This window comes from Pholis gunnellus (genome assembly GCF_910591455.1).
Source record: "Pholis gunnellus genome assembly, chromosome: 2".
NCBI lineage: Eukaryota > Metazoa > Chordata > Actinopteri > Perciformes > Pholidae > Pholis > Pholis gunnellus.
The window spans coordinates 22,535,685-22,556,085 of NC_136536.1; the positions used below are offsets into that span (position 1 = coordinate 22,535,685).

General features: G+C 43.0%; 2 protein-coding genes across 2 annotated transcripts in view; both read right to left on the reverse strand.

Moving 5' to 3' along the window:
* Positions 1–423: 423 nt before the first annotated feature.
* Positions 424–5,314, reverse strand: dpm1 (dolichyl-phosphate mannosyltransferase subunit 1, catalytic). The gene is made up of 9 exons (XM_079182132.1): positions 5,162–5,314; positions 4,780–4,879; positions 4,472–4,505; positions 4,306–4,382; positions 3,755–3,780; positions 3,483–3,578; positions 3,314–3,382; positions 3,106–3,220; positions 424–885 (listed from the first exon to the last, which is right to left on the reverse strand). The coding sequence occupies exons 1-9, from the start codon at positions 5,290–5,292 to the stop codon at positions 781–783; spliced, it is 753 nt and encodes a 250-aa protein (XP_079038258.1). The 5' UTR covers positions 5,293–5,314; the 3' UTR covers positions 424–780.
* Positions 5,315–6,661: 1,347 nt separating this feature from the next.
* LOC306709195 (collagen alpha-1(XX) chain-like) overlaps positions 6,662–20,401 on the reverse strand; it is a 35,610-nt gene continuing 21,870 nt past the window's right edge. Inside the window, exons 17-42 of the mRNA XM_079177258.1 lie at positions 20,194–20,333; positions 19,975–20,107; positions 18,300–18,445; positions 18,015–18,144; positions 17,614–17,730; positions 16,430–16,576; positions 16,149–16,205; positions 15,510–15,548; positions 15,245–15,383; positions 14,733–14,875; positions 14,102–14,211; positions 13,306–13,464; positions 13,109–13,186; positions 12,202–12,288; positions 12,058–12,111; positions 11,428–11,523; positions 11,261–11,314; positions 11,070–11,123; positions 10,925–10,978; positions 10,244–10,315; positions 9,276–9,311; positions 9,097–9,163; positions 8,811–8,999; positions 8,585–8,662; positions 8,332–8,493; positions 6,662–7,503 (exon numbers count right to left, since the gene is read on the reverse strand). Coding sequence (XP_079033384.1) covers positions 7,466–7,503; positions 8,332–8,493; positions 8,585–8,662; positions 8,811–8,999; positions 9,097–9,163; positions 9,276–9,311; positions 10,244–10,315; positions 10,925–10,978; positions 11,070–11,123; positions 11,261–11,314; positions 11,428–11,523; positions 12,058–12,111; positions 12,202–12,288; positions 13,109–13,186; positions 13,306–13,464; positions 14,102–14,211; positions 14,733–14,875; positions 15,245–15,383; positions 15,510–15,548; positions 16,149–16,205; positions 16,430–16,576; positions 17,614–17,730; positions 18,015–18,144; positions 18,300–18,445; positions 19,975–20,107; positions 20,194–20,333 — 2,579 coding nt within the window. The 3' untranslated portion in view covers positions 6,662–7,465. The remainder of the gene's footprint in view (positions 7,504–8,331; positions 8,494–8,584; positions 8,663–8,810; positions 9,000–9,096; positions 9,164–9,275; positions 9,312–10,243; positions 10,316–10,924; positions 10,979–11,069; positions 11,124–11,260; positions 11,315–11,427; positions 11,524–12,057; positions 12,112–12,201; positions 12,289–13,108; positions 13,187–13,305; positions 13,465–14,101; positions 14,212–14,732; positions 14,876–15,244; positions 15,384–15,509; positions 15,549–16,148; positions 16,206–16,429; positions 16,577–17,613; positions 17,731–18,014; positions 18,145–18,299; positions 18,446–19,974; positions 20,108–20,193; positions 20,334–20,401) is intronic.

A 20,401-nucleotide genomic window follows, 5' to 3' on the forward strand; every position in this document is an offset into this window, starting at 1 on the left:
TCATATTCATCCTGCTGGATGACATTTCCATTAGTGTATTTGAGGCGATGTACAAGCTGGTACCTGTTGAAAGCTGCTGCCTCAGCAAAGAGTGTCACACACCATGTGCAGGGGAGGAGATGTGGTGGAAAGACTAAGAAGAAGCTAGTAAGTGGACCTTTTGAGGTGTTCTTTTAGTCAAACTACTGTTTCAACGGTCAGGAATGAACTTAAGCGTTCAACTCTTTTCGACATTATCAGAATCATCCAGGATGGGTTTGGACTGGATGCTCATGAAGGTTCAAATCTTTGGAGGGCATTGAGTTAGTTGAACCTTCAGAGAAATCAGCTCTGATCATAGCAGCCGGTTGTTCTCCATAACCCATTTAGAGTTTTGACTCATTGTAAAAAAGGAAAAGATCACAAACAGAAAAAAACTGAGCCAACAATACAAACTGTTTAATTTGATACAAACAACCACAGGTGTAGCAGAATAACATGTACTTACACCCATCTGACAGCCGTGTTTTCTGTAGAGTTCAGTCAGCTGTCTGGACTGGGAATGATGAGACACTATGCGCTCTGTTCAGGGGCTGATGGGAATGTAAAGCACTATGTTCCTTCAGCAAATTACTTTATATTCAAGTCTCCCTTGTTGTTTGCCGTCATGTCACAGTCTGACCACGGGCATGTGGAGCCTTTTCCTTTCTATTTAAATTCTGATGCTACTGTATTAAAGACAGCGACTTTAAGACTGAAAGGAGCACTATATGACTGTGGGACGTCCAAACTGAGTACAGATCATGTCGTGGCGAAGAGCGTGATCAGTCCTTTCACGAATGACACGATCTCGTTCCCTCCGAGTTTGGACTCTCCATAAACTCGATCCACAAAGGAAATGGGTACCTGGAAGAAGAAGAAGAGAGAATTGTTTTGTTTTCTTCAATTTGCATCGTACAAAATCACAACTCTGGCTTCCGATTTAGATCTTGAGGGGTTAAGCTAAGCTAAAACATATATAAACAATATTTCTGGGCAGATTCTCTGTTTTTCACTGCTCATTGTTGTGGAAACGTATATAAAAATCATAGTGAAAGCCCATCACAGTTTAAAACCCACCATCATTAGGTCAGTTCTTTCTTAAGTTTTGGAAACGTCATGGACACTAGCTTCACAGATGTATAATGAAGAACGCGTTGTTCTGTGAGTGGGGCGACGACAGGTCTTCACTTGGAATAGTGATTCATAAGACCTGGGGCCCGTTCCATTAAGCGACTTAAGCATCAGGCATATTTCAGTTAGTCAGACTCATTTTACGTTGATTCTCTTCCATGAAGCTAATTCAACATAGTTCAAGCTCAGTTACTATGGCAACTTATGTTGGGAAACTTAAGCTTTGTTTATACTCGTGCTTGGCGGCGTAGCACGAGCTCCGAGCATTAACGGAGGTGTTTATACCCCGAAAACCCAGAGGACGTACAAACTAAATGAACCGTGTAGAATCAAAATGACAATGAGTAGATATGCCCATATATGGCCATAAACCAACCTCCACAACGAACAGGAGGCTTTGTAATTATCTGTAAACTCATATCGCATATTCATGGACTACTTTATTGCCTTTGTCCAAGCCCTGTAAAGAAAGAAGTCAAGTATTATAAAGAAACAAAGGTTGAATATCCTGTAAACTTTGATTTGGATGCAGAATATTTACTCAAATGTAGATTTTTAACACCACCTGTTTCTAAAGCATTTAAAAGCGAGTTGGCCTTCTTTGTATCCCTACACATATAAATAGTGCTTTCATCAGTGAACTACTTGTGACAGTCACATGATCGCGCGGGCCAAGTTAGAAAAATTCAGAGGTGAAAGACCAAGCGCTGCGGCCGTGATTACATTATTTTGTAGCGGCTTCACTCCGGCGAGTCTAAACTAAGCTGAGCCTCATCCAGGACAGGCTAACCTGGTGGGAAAGCAAGGACTTTACCACTGACTGTCAGGAGTGATGCCATATCATTTGACTTTATTAACCACTATCAGTCAAAAAACTTAAGTTTACAGAGAAACTTAAATGATAAATTAAATAAATTATACAATGAGGAATGATAATATATAAACCCACAGACATGTTTATTATATGGTGTGTGATTGCAAACGTTTAGGCATATGCTACATTAAATAAGTCCCAATAGAGGGATAATAGCTACATAAACAGTTCACAGTACAATTGCAAAAAAAAAAAATAGACCAGAAATATAGTAACTGAATTCTCCATTTTGCAGATCGGAAACCATGTTTAAAATGTATTGTTGGATGTATGGTTCAACATCGACTCATTTTAAGGCTTTACTCAATCTCTTTTTGGTAGCTTTCTTTTTTTTAAATAGATATTTAAAAATAGATATTTTAATAACCAACAGGTTTTCTGTTCTCACTGTACTGTTTTAATGTACTGTGCCCACGATTTAATTAGTGTTGTATCAAAATAGTTGCTCAAATACCGACCCTTCCAATGAACATAACTTTTCTAGGATGGTGTGATGGAACCACCACCTGATATGTTAGGTTCATTCAAGTCAGGTTTTGGGACTTTAAGCTCCATTTTTCTTTTTTCTTAGCTTGCTTTATGGTCGTTTACAATGCTGAGCAAAGGTGTCTGGGTAATACATAGTTTCCCCAAATCCCAACAACGAAATCGTGGCTGGTGAGCCATGAAATGAATGTGAAGCCCCGCCTACAGGTCATGTGACGACACAAGACCAACAGCCAGTCTGGACATACAAATCAGCCTCCAAGTCATGGAAATGTATTGGTAAAAATGTGTATAATAGTATATAAAGGTAGTCTCTCGAGTCTATTCATTATTGTCAGAATGAATTCACATGTCTGACTGTAGTGTTTTTTAAGATAGACCAAGACCAATGTCGTCCGGATGCAGAAACAGCAGTGAAATAACCCTTTTTTTGTTTCACAAACCTGAAAGTGGGTTTAAAAACTGATTTCTAATACTTTTTCACATCCGTAAGAGAGGTAAAAATGGAGAATCTAAAGAAATATCATCACTACATACCTTAATGTGTACTAGGTAAATACATAAAAACACGAATGAATGAATTAGGGCCTCACTTCTCCGACTGTGTAGTTGAGCTGTCTGGCGCGGACGATCATCTCCATTTGAAAGACGTACCCTTTGGACACGCACCGCTCAACCAGACTCTCCAACACCGCCCTCTTGTACAACCTGACGTCAGTGAGGGGAAAACAACACAGCAGGTGTGTGAGAAAACACATCCCTGTGCATGTGGAAAAAGTCAGTGGCACGAGCACCACTTACCTGAAGCTGCCCGTGAGGTCTGAAGCACCGGGTCTCAGCAACACTTGAGACAAAAAGTTGGCTCCCCGACTGTGAACGAGAGAAGGAGACAGAAGACGGAAAGGAAAATCAAAGCTCAGCCTCTTGTCTCTCGTAAGACGGGTGAGCGCTGTTGATGACGTGCAGCTACCTGATGAGTTTCCTGCGCAGGTCCCATCCGTATACACCCCCGTTCCCCTGGTAACGAGTACCAGACACCAGGTCGTAGTTACCTCCCTTCTGCTTTCTGACAAACAACACAAAACCGTTTTAAATATATTTCTGCACAATTTCTCTGTCATTTGTGGCACTGCAGCTAAATGCTATTGTTTATATATTCAGAAATTCATTTTGTGTATACAAATAGAAATAAGGTAAAAAAATAAAATCTCATGATAAAGGAATGGAAATTAAAACACTTACTCAATAAATTCTGGGATGAATTTTGGCTGAAAAGAAAAAAAAAGTAAAAAAACAATCAAATAATATTCCGTCCAAAATTAAATCAGTTTTATTTCACATAATATTGAAATTACATGAAAGAGTATTTTGAAATTGTCGGCATGATCGAGAGGAGAGTGTTAAACAGGTAAACTCACATCTCCAATTCAAATACTAACAATAAGTCATAGAAACAGCTAAAATGATAAGCTGATTAATGGATTTGTGGTTAGAACTAGTCGGTAACTATTTTGTCAATCGTTTAGTCATTAATCATCAATCTTTAAGCAAAAATTCCCTCTCTGGCACCAGCTGCTTCAACGTGAGGATTTGCATCTTTGTCTCGTGTGACGATATATTTAGGGGTCAGACTGTTGTTGGGACAAACCAAGTAATTTCAAGACTGCATGTTGGGCTTTAGGAAATTGTAACTGTGGGAAATTGTAGATTTCTTTCGATAATTTCTAACATTTTATAGACCAAACAATGAACTGATTGTTAAAAAACAACAACTGGCAAACTAATCCACTCACATGATGGGAAAGATCTGCGTCCATGATGAAGATGAAGTTCCCAGTAGCATGCTTCATGCCGTGTATGTACGCAGTGCCTTTGGAAGGAAGCAGAAGAGCTCATCAGTCGTTGGCAAAGGTTACTAGAACATAGAATACACAGTTTTTTACACAGTTTTGAACTTACCGAGGCCTAGTTTCTTTGCTCTTGGTCGTAGAAGCTGAACCACAGAAGAGAGAGATTAGGAGTCTGCATAAAGATCGCATGCACCATTATCTTACTAGAACCAACGGTTAATGTTACAGAGACAAGCTATATAGAAAACAATGTAAATCATACGTTAGTTGTTGTCTCTATGAAGATGTTACAGCATGTTAATCAACTATAATACTTTACAACATTGTAAGAAATGCTTTGTTTGGTTCCTCACAAAGGAGGTGTCTGCAACGTGAACCCCAGCGTCATCACTGTGGGGCAGGGGTTTCTTAACTCACTATTTTATCCTCTCCATAGATTTTCTGCAACTGCTCTGCCACCTCCAGTGTCCCATCCGGGCTTCCGTCGTCAATGACAATTATCTCGTAGTTATAGCCACTGTAAATACAACACATTCAACTGAGTTATATAATGTTTGAAACTTTAATATACACACACACACACACACACACACACACACACACACACACACACACACACAAAGTAAATCCAAAACTACAAAACTGGGCTAGAGCCAGCTAGTTCACTTGAAAATAAAGCTCGTCATTTTCTCCTTCTGGTTTGGTGACAGCTCATCACTGACAGGCATTAGCTAACTTACCACTACAGCAACGTTAGCTAGCTATAGCCGAGCAGCTTGGCTGGCTCCCCGGAACTCACCTTTCACCGAAATATTTCACCAGAAGCCACACTATCAAGGGTAGGTTTTCCCTTTCGTTGTAGGTCGGTAATAGTATTGAGTATTTGTCCTCACTATCCCGGTTTGGGTGCGAAGTTTTTCGGCTTGCCATAGCGACGTGTATCTACGACAAGATAACCACACTGCGTAACATTTAAAGTGTTCTACAACATCCTGTTTATATTTTTCAAAATAAATGAAGGTATCAGTATAACTAGTTTGATAAATACAATGGATGTTTTACAGAATTACATGTTTTCCTTACTAAAGAGCCATAGCCAGCCTTTTTACGTCAACTTGTATGTTGTCCTAGTAGATATTCTCCACTGATTTTAGGGCAGTGACTAAACATGGTTCTTTATTGTGAAAAATAAACAAACATTTCTAAAAAAAACCGGAAACTGAGTGTACTGAGGCTAACTTAATGAAGCTGCTGGGGATGGAACCGGAACTTCCATTGTGCTCTTCAAAATAGACACCACTGGCAACAACTATCTCTTCGCCGCCGTTCCTACAAAGGACTTTGACATTATCTTTATTAATTCCTGCCAGCTATTTTATTTTCTCTTGGCCTCCACAGGGAGGTTGGAGGTAAAGTTTAGCCTCAGAACAGCAACCCTTGGACAGATTCAGTGGCACAATCCAAATGTCCCCCCTAAAGCCTAAACCCTCTCTAATTTGAACGTCTTCCAGGCTCTTTCCTCACAAAACGAGAGCTAATTTCAGATAATCTATTGACGAAATAAAATATTTGATGAATAAATATCCTCTGATTTCATGTTTATTGAAGTGATAGGATGCTGATTTTGCCCAAGGGAATTACCCACAATTCATTGTGACGTTAAACACGGGGTAACCAGTGGACGCATAGAGCAGTAAAACAAAAAAGAAGGTAAACAAAGAAGACGGCTCACGTGTGTTCAGCCTAGAGTATTTACACAGAAACATTAAGGGTTAAAGATGGAACAAAAAATAAACTTGACATCAGAGGATATTTATTTATTTATTTATTCAGATATTTGACTTCGTCATTGAAGCCGTTTTAACAAAAAAAGAGTAAATAGATGATATGAAATCATCTCATGTTGTGAGGAAAGAGCCTGGAAGAAGTTCAAATCAGGGAGTACAAAGAATAAAATAAATACAATTATACATCATATTTTTTTGTCGTTTTCATGTTAACGTGATAAAGTGCTGTCCCATTCCTATTTATACCATTCAAGCCCTCACAGTCTCACACTCAACCACTTACCAGGTGACGTCAGTTAATCCTTGAGGGTTCAGGGTTTGAGGGTTCAGGGGGGGGACACTGGGATTGGACCAGTGTCTTGCTTCAGGACACTTTAGCAAGACAAGCTTGCTGTCATGCAGGAATAGAATTTCACTACACTAAAGTATCCTGTCAGCATAGACATAGAAGTTTTTCAAGAACAAAAAAACCCACTTCATTAGACACATATTAATGAAATTTTATTAACAGGATAAACAAAAAAAAATTCACACACACACACACACACACACACACACACACACACACACACACACACACACACACACACACACACACACACACACACACACACACACACACACACACACACACACACACACACACACACACACACACGTTTATCACTTAAACCCCATTGAAACCAGAAAATGTAAACATGAATTTTCAATGTAAAAAGTTACAGTATAAAATATAAATGAATAACTGCATACAGTGAATATAATAAACATACAAATGATCATACACAAGACAAAGGACATTCTCACAGTATCATCGAGGCAGTTAAGGTTAGAATGGCAAATGAAATATGTAGAAATGTAACACAGATGGCTAAACTACTTGGCATTGATACAGTGCATGAATACATGAACATAGTAATAAAAGGTTTCAGTGCGAATAGGGTGTATAAGACAGCACTTGACTGGTCCCAATGAGAAAATACTTTCCTTTATGATGCTAACTGTTCTTTAAAACACTATTCTATATTAGAGAGCTTCCTACTTATTCTTGGTTCATTTCTCAGTCATTTGTTTTTTAAAGTCAAAGAAAATGGTAACATGAGGATCCGAGAGAGATCCTTCCTCTCGTGTTTCCTTTTCCACGATGAAGCTTGTGAGGCTTCCGCATCAGTCAGTCAGTGGCAAGTTCATCACAGCAAACCTCTTCAGTGGTGCTTCTTTTCTTTTAGCTCCATTCCTGATCTGGCATTCAGCTCCAAAGGAACCATAGTCATTTCAAACCGACGTCAGGCACCGTAGCGTTGCTAGCTGCTTGTTCATATCCTTTCGGGCTGGTAGCCATAATAAGGGTCTTCTGTGTGAAGAGAGCACACACAAAGAGAGTCAACGCGTAAGACCACCACTGTACTCGGTAGCGTTGGCAAATTGTTGTGGCAATAAATGAATGGCACATAATACACATGGTTTCAGCAAACACAGGGTTATGCCAATAAGCGTTTAACCACTCTAATTAACTTAACCATAACTTTAAAGCTGCTTTGATACATTATTTCATATTACATGGGAGTAGTGATGAACCCGCAGAGATTTATCCCCTGACTTTGCAGTTACCCTCAGCAATACAGAGATTTTTAAGCATCTCATTGTTTTGGCTTTATGTGCAACATTTTCTACAGTTTTCATTCGCTCTCACCGCCCTCATAGCGTTGTTTTGGGCCGCAGCAGGCAGCAGCTGTTATCAGCTACAAAGCCCAAAAAGCCCACTGTACACTACCTACTGAGCACCAAACAGCAGACAGACACAGGTAGCAACTAGCTGGTGACTTAGTGGACCGTTCAGCTACTAAAGAGCCAGATATTTCCATCAGGAGTTGGTGGAGACCAATAAAGAGCTGAAAGCAAAGTCAATATTGGACATTCATTCATTAGGTGGCCATAAATACGACTCCAGTGAATGCTGATGTCGCTCTGTGTCTGCTGGATTTGTAATTCGGCAACCGTTTGCTCACACTTTTACCATTACAACACTGTATAAGTTCAATGTCAATGTTGCATTTACAGAAACCCTTTTTACCCACCCACTGCTACACACCAGTGAAAGGCTGCTGGACCGCGATCATCGTATCTTAATATTATCAGGCTGTGTGTCATTCGAGTTCGTGGACCTTTCCTGGTAGCTAACCTGTTTGCTGGGGAACCCGTTGGCAGCCTCCACTGCTGTCACACACACCCGATGGTCCACCCTCGCCTTGTTGTCCGGGAGGTCCGGCGATCCCTGCGGGTCCTGGTTTACCATCGTCTCCGTTGGAACCCAGGCTCCCCAGCTTGGACTCACCTGGAGGACCTGCGGACACACAGAATGCACACATCAGTACAGGGTTGTGTGCTGGGGATTATATTACAGTGGTATATACAAATGACTCCTAGAGAGGTACCTGCAAATCCTTTGACCCCTGTGGGCCCCTGGATATTGGTCCCTGCATCACCTTTCCCCCCTGGCAAACCTCTTCTTCCTGTCGAGAAAGCAGAGACAAATCAGCATAGTCAAAGCTTCCAATAATATTACACGGGAGCCGAAAAATCGGACAAATTCATAGTTTATGAAAGCCCAGACTTTTATTTACAGTTGCTTGACAAACAAGGATTGTTTTGGAGTCTCACCCTGTTCTCCTGGATATCCACCCCTGCCAGAGGGCCCCCTTGCGCCCACACGCCCCTGGGTGCCCCTGGCGCCCGGTGGGCCCTTGGGCCCCGGTATGCCAGGTTCCCCGGGGGGCCCCACCGGCTCCTCAATAGGAGCAGGCTTACGATTCATATCGTTAATGAACATGTCGAGCTTCAACACCTCGTCTGAAAAACACACACAACTCGGAATGAAATATGTTTGAAAGTTACAATGAGTGAGTTCAATATGCAGATATCAGCGCTCGCTAAACGGACAACTTACTATGCACTAGATGCTCACAGGCCTGTGTGACCAGTTGGTAGATCATGGCCATAGACTGAGGTTCCCCCTGTTACACATCAGCAGATTTAAACGAGAACCAAGTTATATTATGAAATGTAACTTATATGCACATCCACTGCAGTGAAAAGACTTATTATACAATCATAGCTGTAACCCACCTTCTCTCCTCGCTCCCCTTTACCCCCCGGAAGACCCTGTGAAGCAACAGATACACGAGTATGAAGAGGATTACCAGAGCCCTGATCTCTCACCTCCTCACCTTTCACACTCCTGCAAAAAGCTAGATTGCATTTTAAACTCCATTGTCGTTTTCGTCGTAGCAGTACAGTGGAACTTAACTGCAGGAGATTATTGCATGGATTGTGATGACAAACGGAATTGTGCACTACTACGCAGAGAAAACAAGGTGACCGTCAGCTCTTCTTCATGCCCAGAAACTTTCATTTAGTATGACTCATGTCCATTTGTATATCATCGGGTTTGAAGCTCTGCAGGTCCGAGACAACAAGAAGTTTCCTCTGAGGAAAACTCTCCACTGGATCACAAGCTGTCAGTGCGTCACGATGGTGTGACGACCCCTCCCTTCCACTAGGGGTCTGTGTCCTGGTTGCTGGTCTATTCTGTGTTGCAGGATGTTAATCCGCCGCTGATGAGCCACACCTGAGCCTGCTGGAAGTACCAGCTATAAAGAGGCACCATCTGACCATATGCTGTGGTCCTCCTCTTTGGCTGCTCTCCTCTCCTGGACTGACACGGCTGCTGCTTCGTTTGATTAGTTATTTGTTCGTTAAATAAATGTCTATTTATTACTTTTCCACTCGTCTCCGTTATGTTGCAGCCTTGGAGCCGGGTTGCAACAATAGGGAGAGCTCTGCTGGTAGGCACAAACTGGCCACGTGCCATTTATGCATCGCACTTTGTCTTCCCTTTGTGTTCATTATGTGTGTAAAGACTGTCGGGACTCTTGTGGGTGTAACATTTTTCTTTGAAGGTCCCAAGAACTAGTAGAGCGACTTAAGAGTCTGTAAATATAGCACGTATATTTTTGACCCATGTTCACTGTGAATTACATGTTCACTACATAACCAAATGTGAAGACAGACGTGATTTGTCCCTCTGATCTTACCGTAGGTCCCACAGGTCCTGAGAAGCCCCTGTCCCCTATAGGCCCCGGGTGTCCGGGCATTCCCTGGAAACCCTGTAAGATACAAATAGACGGATGTGTGGAGCAGAAAGACAAACGAAAAAACATGACATACAGTCAAAGATGCCGGTTCCTGAGCTCCCGAGCCAATAGTGGTGTAGGAATTATCCATTCCAGAGAGGGGAATCTCTGCTGTTGACACGGTTACAGCTGGGGGCCACAATACAGACTTCCCAGGTCAGAACACATTGACTACCTTAAAAAGCCCCACCAGTATGTCGTCACAGCAGACAATACAAAGTTGAACAACATAAGCTCCTTGCCAGCAGTAGAGCAAAAGGCAAAGTTTATTGTTGAGTGGAACTGCAATAACATTGTGTTTATCAGGTGCCAGGCTGGACGACGCTCTACACATCTTGGATACGCATCCTGGGTCCAGTAATGCCGGGTTTTGGCCTGAGGGGGGTGCTAGAGGAAAGCTCAAAACGTGACCAAAGTGGAAACGGCTCATTCGTTCCCAGTAAATTCAATGTGTACACATATCCACAGTAGATTTCATGGCCATTAAGATATTACTTTTTCTAAATTCACCAAAGTCAAAATTCTAAAACACCAAAGTCAAAATTCTACACTCAGTGGCTCTAAAATGAAATCCAGTCTTACCCGGGGTCCAGTGATGCCGGGTCCGCCGATGTTTCCTTCGAGCCCCCTAATGCCCTGCGTACACACACAGCAGAGAGATGAGGACAAATGAAAAGGGACGGAGGGTCACCGCTGACATGTGCCGTTCTGGGATCAAGCAGCTCACCTGAGGGCCTGGAATCCCCACCTCTCCCTTTGGACCTGGAGGTCCTGGTGAACCCTGCAGAGAAAGACAACAGCGAGGTTGGAGAGAGGGCGATGAGAGGCAGAGGAATGGGTTCAAACACAACAGTACGAGGAAGATTTAAAGTGTTCTCTCTTCTATTTCTGTGTTTTGGTGACTCAGTTTAGACTCACCTGGACCCCTGGTCGCCCAGGTTCTCCTTTACCACCCCTTGCACCAGGTGGACCCTAAAAAGGAAAATAAGAAAACACAAACATTGTATCCAACATACTCATGAGTCCATAAGACCATGGTTAATAACACTACATATTTAATATTTAAAGCTAAGCAGGTTACTCACCGCTTTACCCTGCATGGCCATGCCTCGGGGCCCCGTGCTGCCCAGGGGTCCAAGACCTCCCTCTAATCCAGACTTTCCTGGAGGACCCACCTCCCCCTGAAACACAGAGAAACTAACTTGAAGTCATCAATTTGGAGCACCAAGGCGTGCCTCTCACTAAAACGTGATTTTACTGCTAAATCACCAGATCACACTCATGTGGATCACACTGGTGATTGTGTTGTGATGCTCGGATCGATCTGCAGCGGATGAAAGAAGAACGTGGAGCCAATGGAAAGAGGAGAAACTGACATGAAAAGGAGTTTTGTGATCTTTGGAAAGAGATTTTGTTCACCTCTGCCAACTTAAGAGACAATGTTCTCACCCCTGATACTCCTAAAGACACACCTGTATTTTGTATCTTGTGGATGTTTTTCTTTTCTTTTTCTATTTTATAGCGTTCCCTACAAACACTAACCAGAGTGCATCTGGTCCTTGTGCATAAATGTATGTAACAATTCTAAACCAAACCAAACCAAACTAATCTAAACTAAACCTGTGTTTGCTGTAGTGCGGGCTTTCCAGCTGAAGGAGCCTGCAACGCTCGAGTTTCTAAATGTTACTAAGCCTGAAGAAATATTTTCATCTCACCTTTAGGCCTGGCTCTCCCTTCTCGCCTTTCTCACCACGAGGACCTGGCTTTCCCTGGGGGGGGGGGGGGAGCAAAAGAATTAAAGTCAACAGGTTACCAAACAGCTGGATCACACACAGAAATGAGATCTCGTGGTGACATACAGTGGGTCCAGGGGAACCGGAGGCTCCGGGGATGTCGGAGGAGCAGGTGCAGGTGTAGGCCGGGGCGGGACAGCTCTCCTCATCTCTCTGACACACACAGACATTCACGACAAAGACATTAAGCCAGCGGTAGCAGTCACAAGTACGTTTACTACGCTCTCCGGAGGTACTTCTCACTATTGTATAACCACTGGGAAAGAAAAGGGATGAAAGTAAGATGATAGTGTAAGAAGGATGTTCGGGTACAGGCTAATATTTTAGGTATGAGTCACAGTGATATCAACAGATTTTTATTTTTTTCTTTCACAATGGCTTAATTTAGATTCAAACCTCACATTTGAGAAGCACACTACAATGGTGAGCAAAGCAAACTGCCCGGTGACCCTGTGGTTCCTCCAGAGCTTCAGGTTCGGTGAAACACGGAGCGTCCAACGGGAAGCTTAAGGGGCTCCTACGTAAATCCTCAGTTGGACAAACCGCTTTTTTCTATTCAGGGAATCGACACAAGGGATTCCTTACCTTCAGGACTCCAACTGGCTCCTGACTGAAATCATTTAAAAGTCAAACTGAAACAGTTTTTGAAGAGGTTTCAGTGTAGCCATGAAGGATCTGGTGTTTCTGCTTTTATATTTTCTTGTTACACAAATTGTGTACATACTCATTGTTGAGTTTGTGTTTTGCATTGTGTCTCGTCTACTTGTTGTGGACCTTCGTGTATTTCTGAAGACCCACTGAGGGACGGGCATTGTAAATTAGTGTTGTGTGGCATCGGTTTATGCTACATACTCGTCCCTATACAAATATACGTTGAATAAATACAAATTGGTTCAAACACAGCCTCAGTTCTCAATATGCCTATACCAAGATCGAGCTGAGTAAATGTAAATATGAAGGGTAACAGACTGACCACCCCGGGCAGGTCACAGCAGGTGTCCTCTAAAGCCCACGAGGTGTTGCAGACGATCTCAAAGGACTGCAGCTGGAACTGGAAACGATGAAGAACACAGGGGACAGTAAGGGCACAGGACAGAAGATAGATTACCAGTCTTTTTTTTTTATATACGTATATAAATGTCTAATCAAATAGAACAGAATAAAACGTACCGGTGCGGATCCACTATTGGGTCCTCTGGTCTTCACCAGTTTTCCCAGCATCTCAAAGCCGTCGGTCGGTAGGCTGCCTAGAGGGCGGGCAGGCCTCTCACCCACATGCTGGCAGTCCACAGACAGGGACACACTCACCTGGCTGACCGACAGGTGAACCTGCCAATCACAATTATGATATTAGAAGCAGGTAGTCAGGGGTTCCCCCTCTGCCCCAGAGCACCTAGTTCCTCCTATCATAACTCTGTCTTACTTTGATTCGGGTTTGGGATCAGAAACGATATCTTACGGAAGTCGTACTGAATGTAGAAACGCGTGTATCGTGTCTGCGTGCTCAGATTCGACTGAGCTTTGACTCAGAGAAAGTTTTGTCTCCAATTAAAGCAATCAGGCGCTAATGTTTTTGAAGTACCTTAATGGCCTCCTTGTGTGCGTCATTATCACCGCGGCAGCTCCGACTGTCAACGTGTTAATGAGAGGGAACAAATCCGCTGAACGAACTACTAAAAATAACCTTTCACCTCACACACTGCCTCATACCGCTCTCTATTTCCTTCTCTGCTCTTAGTCTTTATTACATGTATTTTCCTCAGCCCCTCTAGGGACAGCTGCTGACCACCTCTTTCCAACATGCGCTTCCCTATTATTACATGTCTTATTGGAGAGCACATAAAGATAACAAGGTAGCTGGTGGAAATAAGTATATATATAAAACCTGAAAACATGACAGGTTTTGGCTGAATGACAGTGAACATCTTATTGACGTCCAAGACTTGCTCAGTGTTTATTATCTCACCTTGTGAAAACTGCCATAGAACAGCCGGTGGACCTGCCGCTGGTCAAAGGTCAGCTCCTGCACTTCTCCCCTGTAGTCCAGACTGAAGTACACCAGATGCTTGGTGGTAGCTGTGGGGAGCACAACAACACAGGAAGATCAACCTCCAACTCACACCATGTCCTGCATAAACCACAGGGACTCCGAAGGAGGCAAAGTCTGTTGTGATGTGGCTGTGTGTGAGGAAGAGACATAGATCGTTATGACACAATCCCACATACAGCGTCCTGCTGATGGAAAAACTGACTGACTGCAACAAATGGTACTGAGCTGCCGAGTGTTGGAGATATCGGCCTGAGAGATGTCTAACTTCTCTAAAATAATGGCTCTAGATGTCGCTCGGTTTGAAGTGCTCAAAGCATTTGCACAAACCCCCGCTCGATATAAAACCATGAACCATACTCAAAACATAACAAAAAGACAGGTCTCTGAGAAGATGTTAAGAAGTGTCTTCAGCCATCTTACGGGAGTTGGTCCAGTTTCTAGAGGTCCTGATGGCAAATTAAGACCGTGTGACCGAATATGAGACTACAGGGACTATGAAGTTGCTTGCAGTTTGGGAGATGGAGGGATGCGGAGATGTGTCACTCACGGTCGAGCACCACTCCCATCTTGGGCTGGAAGTCGTTGTCAGTGAGCTGCCAGAGGGCGAAGGGCTCCCGGGGAGTATCCTGCAACACGCGGAAGGCCATGCTGATGGTGTGTTCTGGAGAGAAACCTGCAGGGTGGATGAACCTGGAAGGGGAGAGGGAAATAAAAGGTAAAGGGGACCTGCTCCTTTTTCTTTTAAAGACGCGGTAAACATGTTTGCAATTGCTGGTGCTGCATGTAGTTCCCTCTCTCACTATCAAATAAAGCAAAGAGCATAACAATGAATCTAAAAAAACAAATACATTTGTTTGTTTTTTGATAAAGCCAATTATCTTGCTGACTGTCTCGTTTAATTATATAGGTCATAGAGAGGTATCAGTATTAAAGTGAGACTGTTTCATAACCAGTTAAAAGTTCCTCACAGTCACTTTAATGTGGGGCTGCCTTCGTGGATATTGGTGTAGAAACACACACACACACGCAAAAGAAAAGCAGTAGGAGAGACGATCTCACTTGGTGCTCTGTGTCAGCTGCACGTCTCTGTACAAAGTGTAGGTGGGGAGGGTGTTGAAGACAAAGGGCTCGGCTGCCACGCCCTCCACAGACGAGTGGGCTCCCTTAGTCAGACCAAAGGCTTCCATCATGTCAAATCCTGAGACGATGACAGAAAATAAAATGAGGTGTAACTTTTAGGACAACCCGGGGAGAGATGTATCAATTATTCAAAATGAGCCTTTTTAGCTTGACGTTTTATCTGTGCGAGGACAGCTTGTCTCACCTTTGACAATGCTGTTTCTGATGGTGACTTCAGGGCAGACTGTAACACAACAGGGCAGCGTTGAATCGTTATGAACAGTCCACAAACAATATTCTCGTCTCACTATGGGCTCCAGGTACACTACAAGGAATTTGATATTGATTATGTCTCAAGGAAAGAACTGCTACTGTTTTAATTTGACTTATTACTAGAGGATTTACACCGATCGTAATATAAGTGGATACTTAGGCCATGCAGTGTATTAAAGATTAAAATAATTTAAATTAAATTTAAAGGCAGCAGATACAGAAATACTTTTTGTTATATGTGAACACCAATACATTACTGTCATGTCAACTGTTTAGTAGTGGTCTGTAGTTATTTTGATAGAAAATGTAATTTTCTTACAGTGTAACTGGTTGAAAACTACACATTTAGTGTAGTTGTGTTTTTCTGTATATGGCCGACAATCAAAACATTTCGGACACCCCTGGTCTAGAGGATAAAAGAAATAAAAACCTAATGTAGTCCTCAGGACTGCAGGAGTCTAAGGACCCTGCTGGGAATCTCTGGACTCAAGAACATAACAAGTCCCAAGAGATCAAAATAATTCCTGTTCTAATCAGACTCATCTCTACGGAGGAACATAACTGCCCTCACCTTCGTTGCGGACGGGGTACAACCGGGGATGGATGGGAATTCTGGCAGGAGCTGTGGCTGTAAAAGGAAATCCAATCATGACACATTTAACAAACAAGAACGTTAAGAATTTTACAGATATTTGTATTGAGGTTCAGTATCAATCTATACATACAAATTACCACTGGGTGAGCAACCTAGAAATAATGTATTCCCAAATTTGATATTTCTAATAAGCAGGTGTTGGCCTCTGAGGTAAGCCAGCTTCAACATATTGTGGTGTTACTGTGATCGGGACAGACCTGTTGGGTGGAGAATGGAGACGGCGGCGCCCTCTGCTGAGCCGAGAAGCGAGTGCACGCTGATACGATACAGAGTCTCTGGTTCCAGATCAGTGAAGCAGTGACTGCTGCTGGACTCATCCACAGTTTCTTCCTTTGCTTGCTTGTCTATACACAACGCACACAGAGACCGGACATATACACACCAATGAGGTTTTTCTTTAGGTTTAGATTACTTATAGCTTTATTGTCATTGCACAGAGTTCAGGTACTGAGACAACGAAATGCAATTTGGCATCAAACCAGAAGTGCAAAAAGCAGTGCAGAGTGATGTAGAGAGTATATACAGAATAATATATGGTATAAAGAGAATGTTCTTTTCATGTCTAGCTTTCTCTCAAAGGAGGTGACTCTAGTCCACTTACAGTTCAAACTATGTGACAAATTACTATAATTGGCCAGAAAAGGTATTCTGATTAACTGGAACAAGGATAAGCCCCCTACTGCCACATTGTGGTCCAGCGAGACATTAAGAGACCGCTTTATTAAAGAATCCCTGCAGTTCTGAAAGGTCCTTCACTGAAAAGTAGCCGGGGGAGTTTTAGTCCTGAGGGAATAATTCTCCATGCAATTAACTCATAAGTTTCTCTTCAACTCATTGCTTCTACACTGCTATGTGGTCGTGTTTGAACTCAACTTCATTTTCTACCTCATGTATCACTGCGTGCTATTGTGAAATGTTAAAGTTGGCGTCACTATCATACATGGCTGTCTGTATGCAGGACGACATGTGTGTAACACCGGGGTGAGGGAGATGGCACTATTAAACTTTTACTATTTCCATTTTATGATTCTTTTTGTGTGCTATAGATATGATGAAATGTACAACGCTGGTTTCTGTTGTAAACCTATAAAATTCAGTTAAAAAAAATTAAGAATAAATAGAATGTGGAATAAACAGCAAGGGGGTATGAATACACTGGTATGAGCAGTATGAATAGTATTAACAATGTGGAAAGAACGGGCTACTGTTACACACGACTATCTGCGGTGGCGCTGCTTCAGCCAAGTGACGGGGCAGAAACACAATGGTGGCAGTAGTAAACATCTCACTTCTGGAAGAGTTTTGTCTCCTCTTTGTCTCTCCTGAATACTCATGTCCATGTAAACACACTCAGTTACTATCGGTTTTCACAATAGATTACCTTTGACAGACTGGATAACGATACGATAGCCATCGACCGCAGACACGGGCCTCCAAGACACACAGATACTGGAGTGGTCTGACCTGACCACACTCACACTGCTCACCCGCAGACTTGCTGGAGAGAGAGAGAGCGAGAGAGAGAGAGAGCGAGAGAGAGAGAGAGCGAGAGAGAGAGAGAGAGAGCGAGAGCGAGAGCGAGAGAGAGCGCGAGAGAGAGAGAGAGGGGGAGAGAAAGTAAGACAGACAGGTGAAACGGAGGGCCGATAAATAGAAAGGTGGACAACCTCATTTTACATTTGATTTTAGGATTTTCACTAGAAACCTCTAAGAAACGGTCTGAAACTTTGACTTAAGAGAAAAAAAATTGGAGCAGAAAGTATTATGGTGTGTATGACTCACTGGTTTTGCCCTGAGCAGAACCGCTGCCTCCTTCTCTGTTGCGGTACTCGGCGGTGACGAGGATGCTGTACCGAGTATCTGGCTGTAACGACTCCAGCATCACCCGCTTCTCACCACCCGGGACCGACACCTGTCGACAACAAAACCCACCTTTCAGGGTCGAGCTTTCAAGTTAAACGTCCGTGTGTCCTCACAGTGACGGGACTACTTTGCGTTTTTTCTGGATTCTCCATGACCCTTTGAGAAGCACTATAATTTACTGATTGACGATTACAGCCCACTCACGGTGCTGTCCTGGGTTTCAGCTGCAGTCAGCGCAGTGTAGGTCACGCGATACTGGAGCACGTGAGCGTTCGGAGGTACCCAGCTGACCACCAAGCTGATGGCCGTCTCCTCGCTGACCGATATGCTGGATGGGCCTCCGCCAGACACTGCAGGGACGAAAACATGAAAAAAAGCAAGCAGACTAGTGAGGCCACCAACAATCCAACCAACAATCCCTTTGAAGGAGCTACAGAGTTGAGTGACAGAGTGGCGTGAAGGTGCACCAGCCAACTTTGCTTAAAACTGGCCTGTATTAAAAGGTGGCTGGAAAGAAGCCATGACTCAAGAAAAAAACACATCCAAGCATGTCTGGAGAAAGCATGAGCGTGACCCAGCTAAGACGTGGGACATGGTGTTGTGGTCAGATGAGACCATAAAAAAGAGAGTTTCTTTTGCCCCAAAGTCAAAGAGCTACAGCATGTGTGTTGCAAACCTAAAACTGCCTCTGCCTCAACAGACACACATCATGCTGTGGGGATGTTTCTGCTCAGCAGGGACTGGGCATCTTGTCAGAACTGAAGGATGGATGGATGGAGAAAAATACAGGGAGATACTGTGAAAGAACTGGCTTCAGTCTGATAAAAAAAAAAACTGGGAGCGTGGGAGAAAGAGCACAAGGCCAACGCAACACAGGAGTGGTTATATAACCGAACGGTGAACGAGTCAGAGTCCAGCACTCAATACCATCAAGAGTCTGGGGCAGTTAGAAAATGAAAGAATACTGAATGGAAAGATATGTGCAGGTGTCATTTGTACATATCTGATAGCTTTAGCCACTGTAACTCTCCACTGTTTCCACTTCTTGCCCTATAACAATGGTCTGACAAGGGGATGTAATGTTTTTCTGAAGTCAATAACTATTTGGTCAGAGCACTAGAATGTAACTAAGTACATTTACTTCAGTACAACAATGAAGTACAATTTTGAAATACTTTACTTGAGTATTTCCATTTCGTGCTACTTTATAGTTCTACTTTACCACATTTCGGAGGAAAATGTTTTTACTTCACGACATGTATTTCAAAGCTTAAGTTACGATCTATTTCAAGATTAGGATCTCACATGTAAACCTAATGAGATGCATGATCGATAAAACCACCAGACAGCTTGTCAACTTTAGCTCAACTTGCCATCATAAATAACAGTCCCAATATCGCAATTTTAAATGAGTAATTCTACTCAGTTATTCTTTTTGGGACTTCAAGTATCTGCTGCTTTCCTGTCATTGTGGCAGAAAATACAATACACATAACAACACCGTGGGAAAGTCCACAACCCACATGACAATATTAACAGAAAAATCAATAAATACAAAGTCGTGCTTGTTTTTGTGCTCTCAGAACACACCCCAGACTATTTGCAAGACACTGATTCAGGATTCAAAGTGGTTAATATGTGACATGAGTAATATTGCTGCAATATTCAACACAGGATTGGACTTTCGGTGATGTTCTTTGCTTGTCTGTTCAGATGTGGAGAATATCAGTGATCATACTGTACGTGCCTCCCAGTTCTCTGTGACGTGTAACAAATTCATGTTCGTAGTTCACTGGAGGATTTGTTTTATATTTAGTGACAGAAATGACTCTCCAGTGCTGCTGATGGTATTTTCAGTGCGTGGGTGTGTGCGACTCACAGGTGCTATAGCGTGTGGCCACAGCTTCACTCTGAGCCCCATCTCCATAAAGAGCAGACAAAGAGATTTGGTATTCCTTATCGTTCTCCACCTCCTCCAGGATCGCCCCTTCACTCTCACCTCCAGCCCTCAGCTAAAACAAGAGAGAGAGAGAAAAAGACTTGTACGTTAATCATTATAACAAAATATACACTCCACCCGTCCTTTATCCATCCCCACCTGTCTCAGGTCTCCTCCACTGAGTGAGATCCACTTGATGAGGTACGAGACGACGTCATCGGCTGCAGCCTCCCAGCGCACGGTGATGTCACTGCCTGAGAAATTAGTCACCCTGAGGTCTGATGGGGAAGGCACCTTCACTAGGAGAGAAGGAAAGTGTGTCAGGAGAGGAAAAAAAGAGGCTTTAGATTGATTGGATATGTTTTCA

Bases quoted from the DNA above. Each gene is read 5' to 3' on its own strand.
- dpm1 (XM_079182132.1), bottom strand. From the start codon at position 5,292: ATGGCAAGCCGAAAAACTTCGCACCCAAACCGGGATAGTGAGGACAAA. The intron at 4,506-4,779 runs GTGAGTTAAGAA...TCTGTGGTTCAG, and splicing joins TCTATGGAGAGGATAAAATA to CTTCTACGACCAAGAGCAAA. The intron at 886-3,105 runs GTGAGGCCCTAA...TTCTTCTTCCAG, and splicing joins TCAACTACACAGTCGGAGAA to GTACCCATTTCCTTTGTGGA.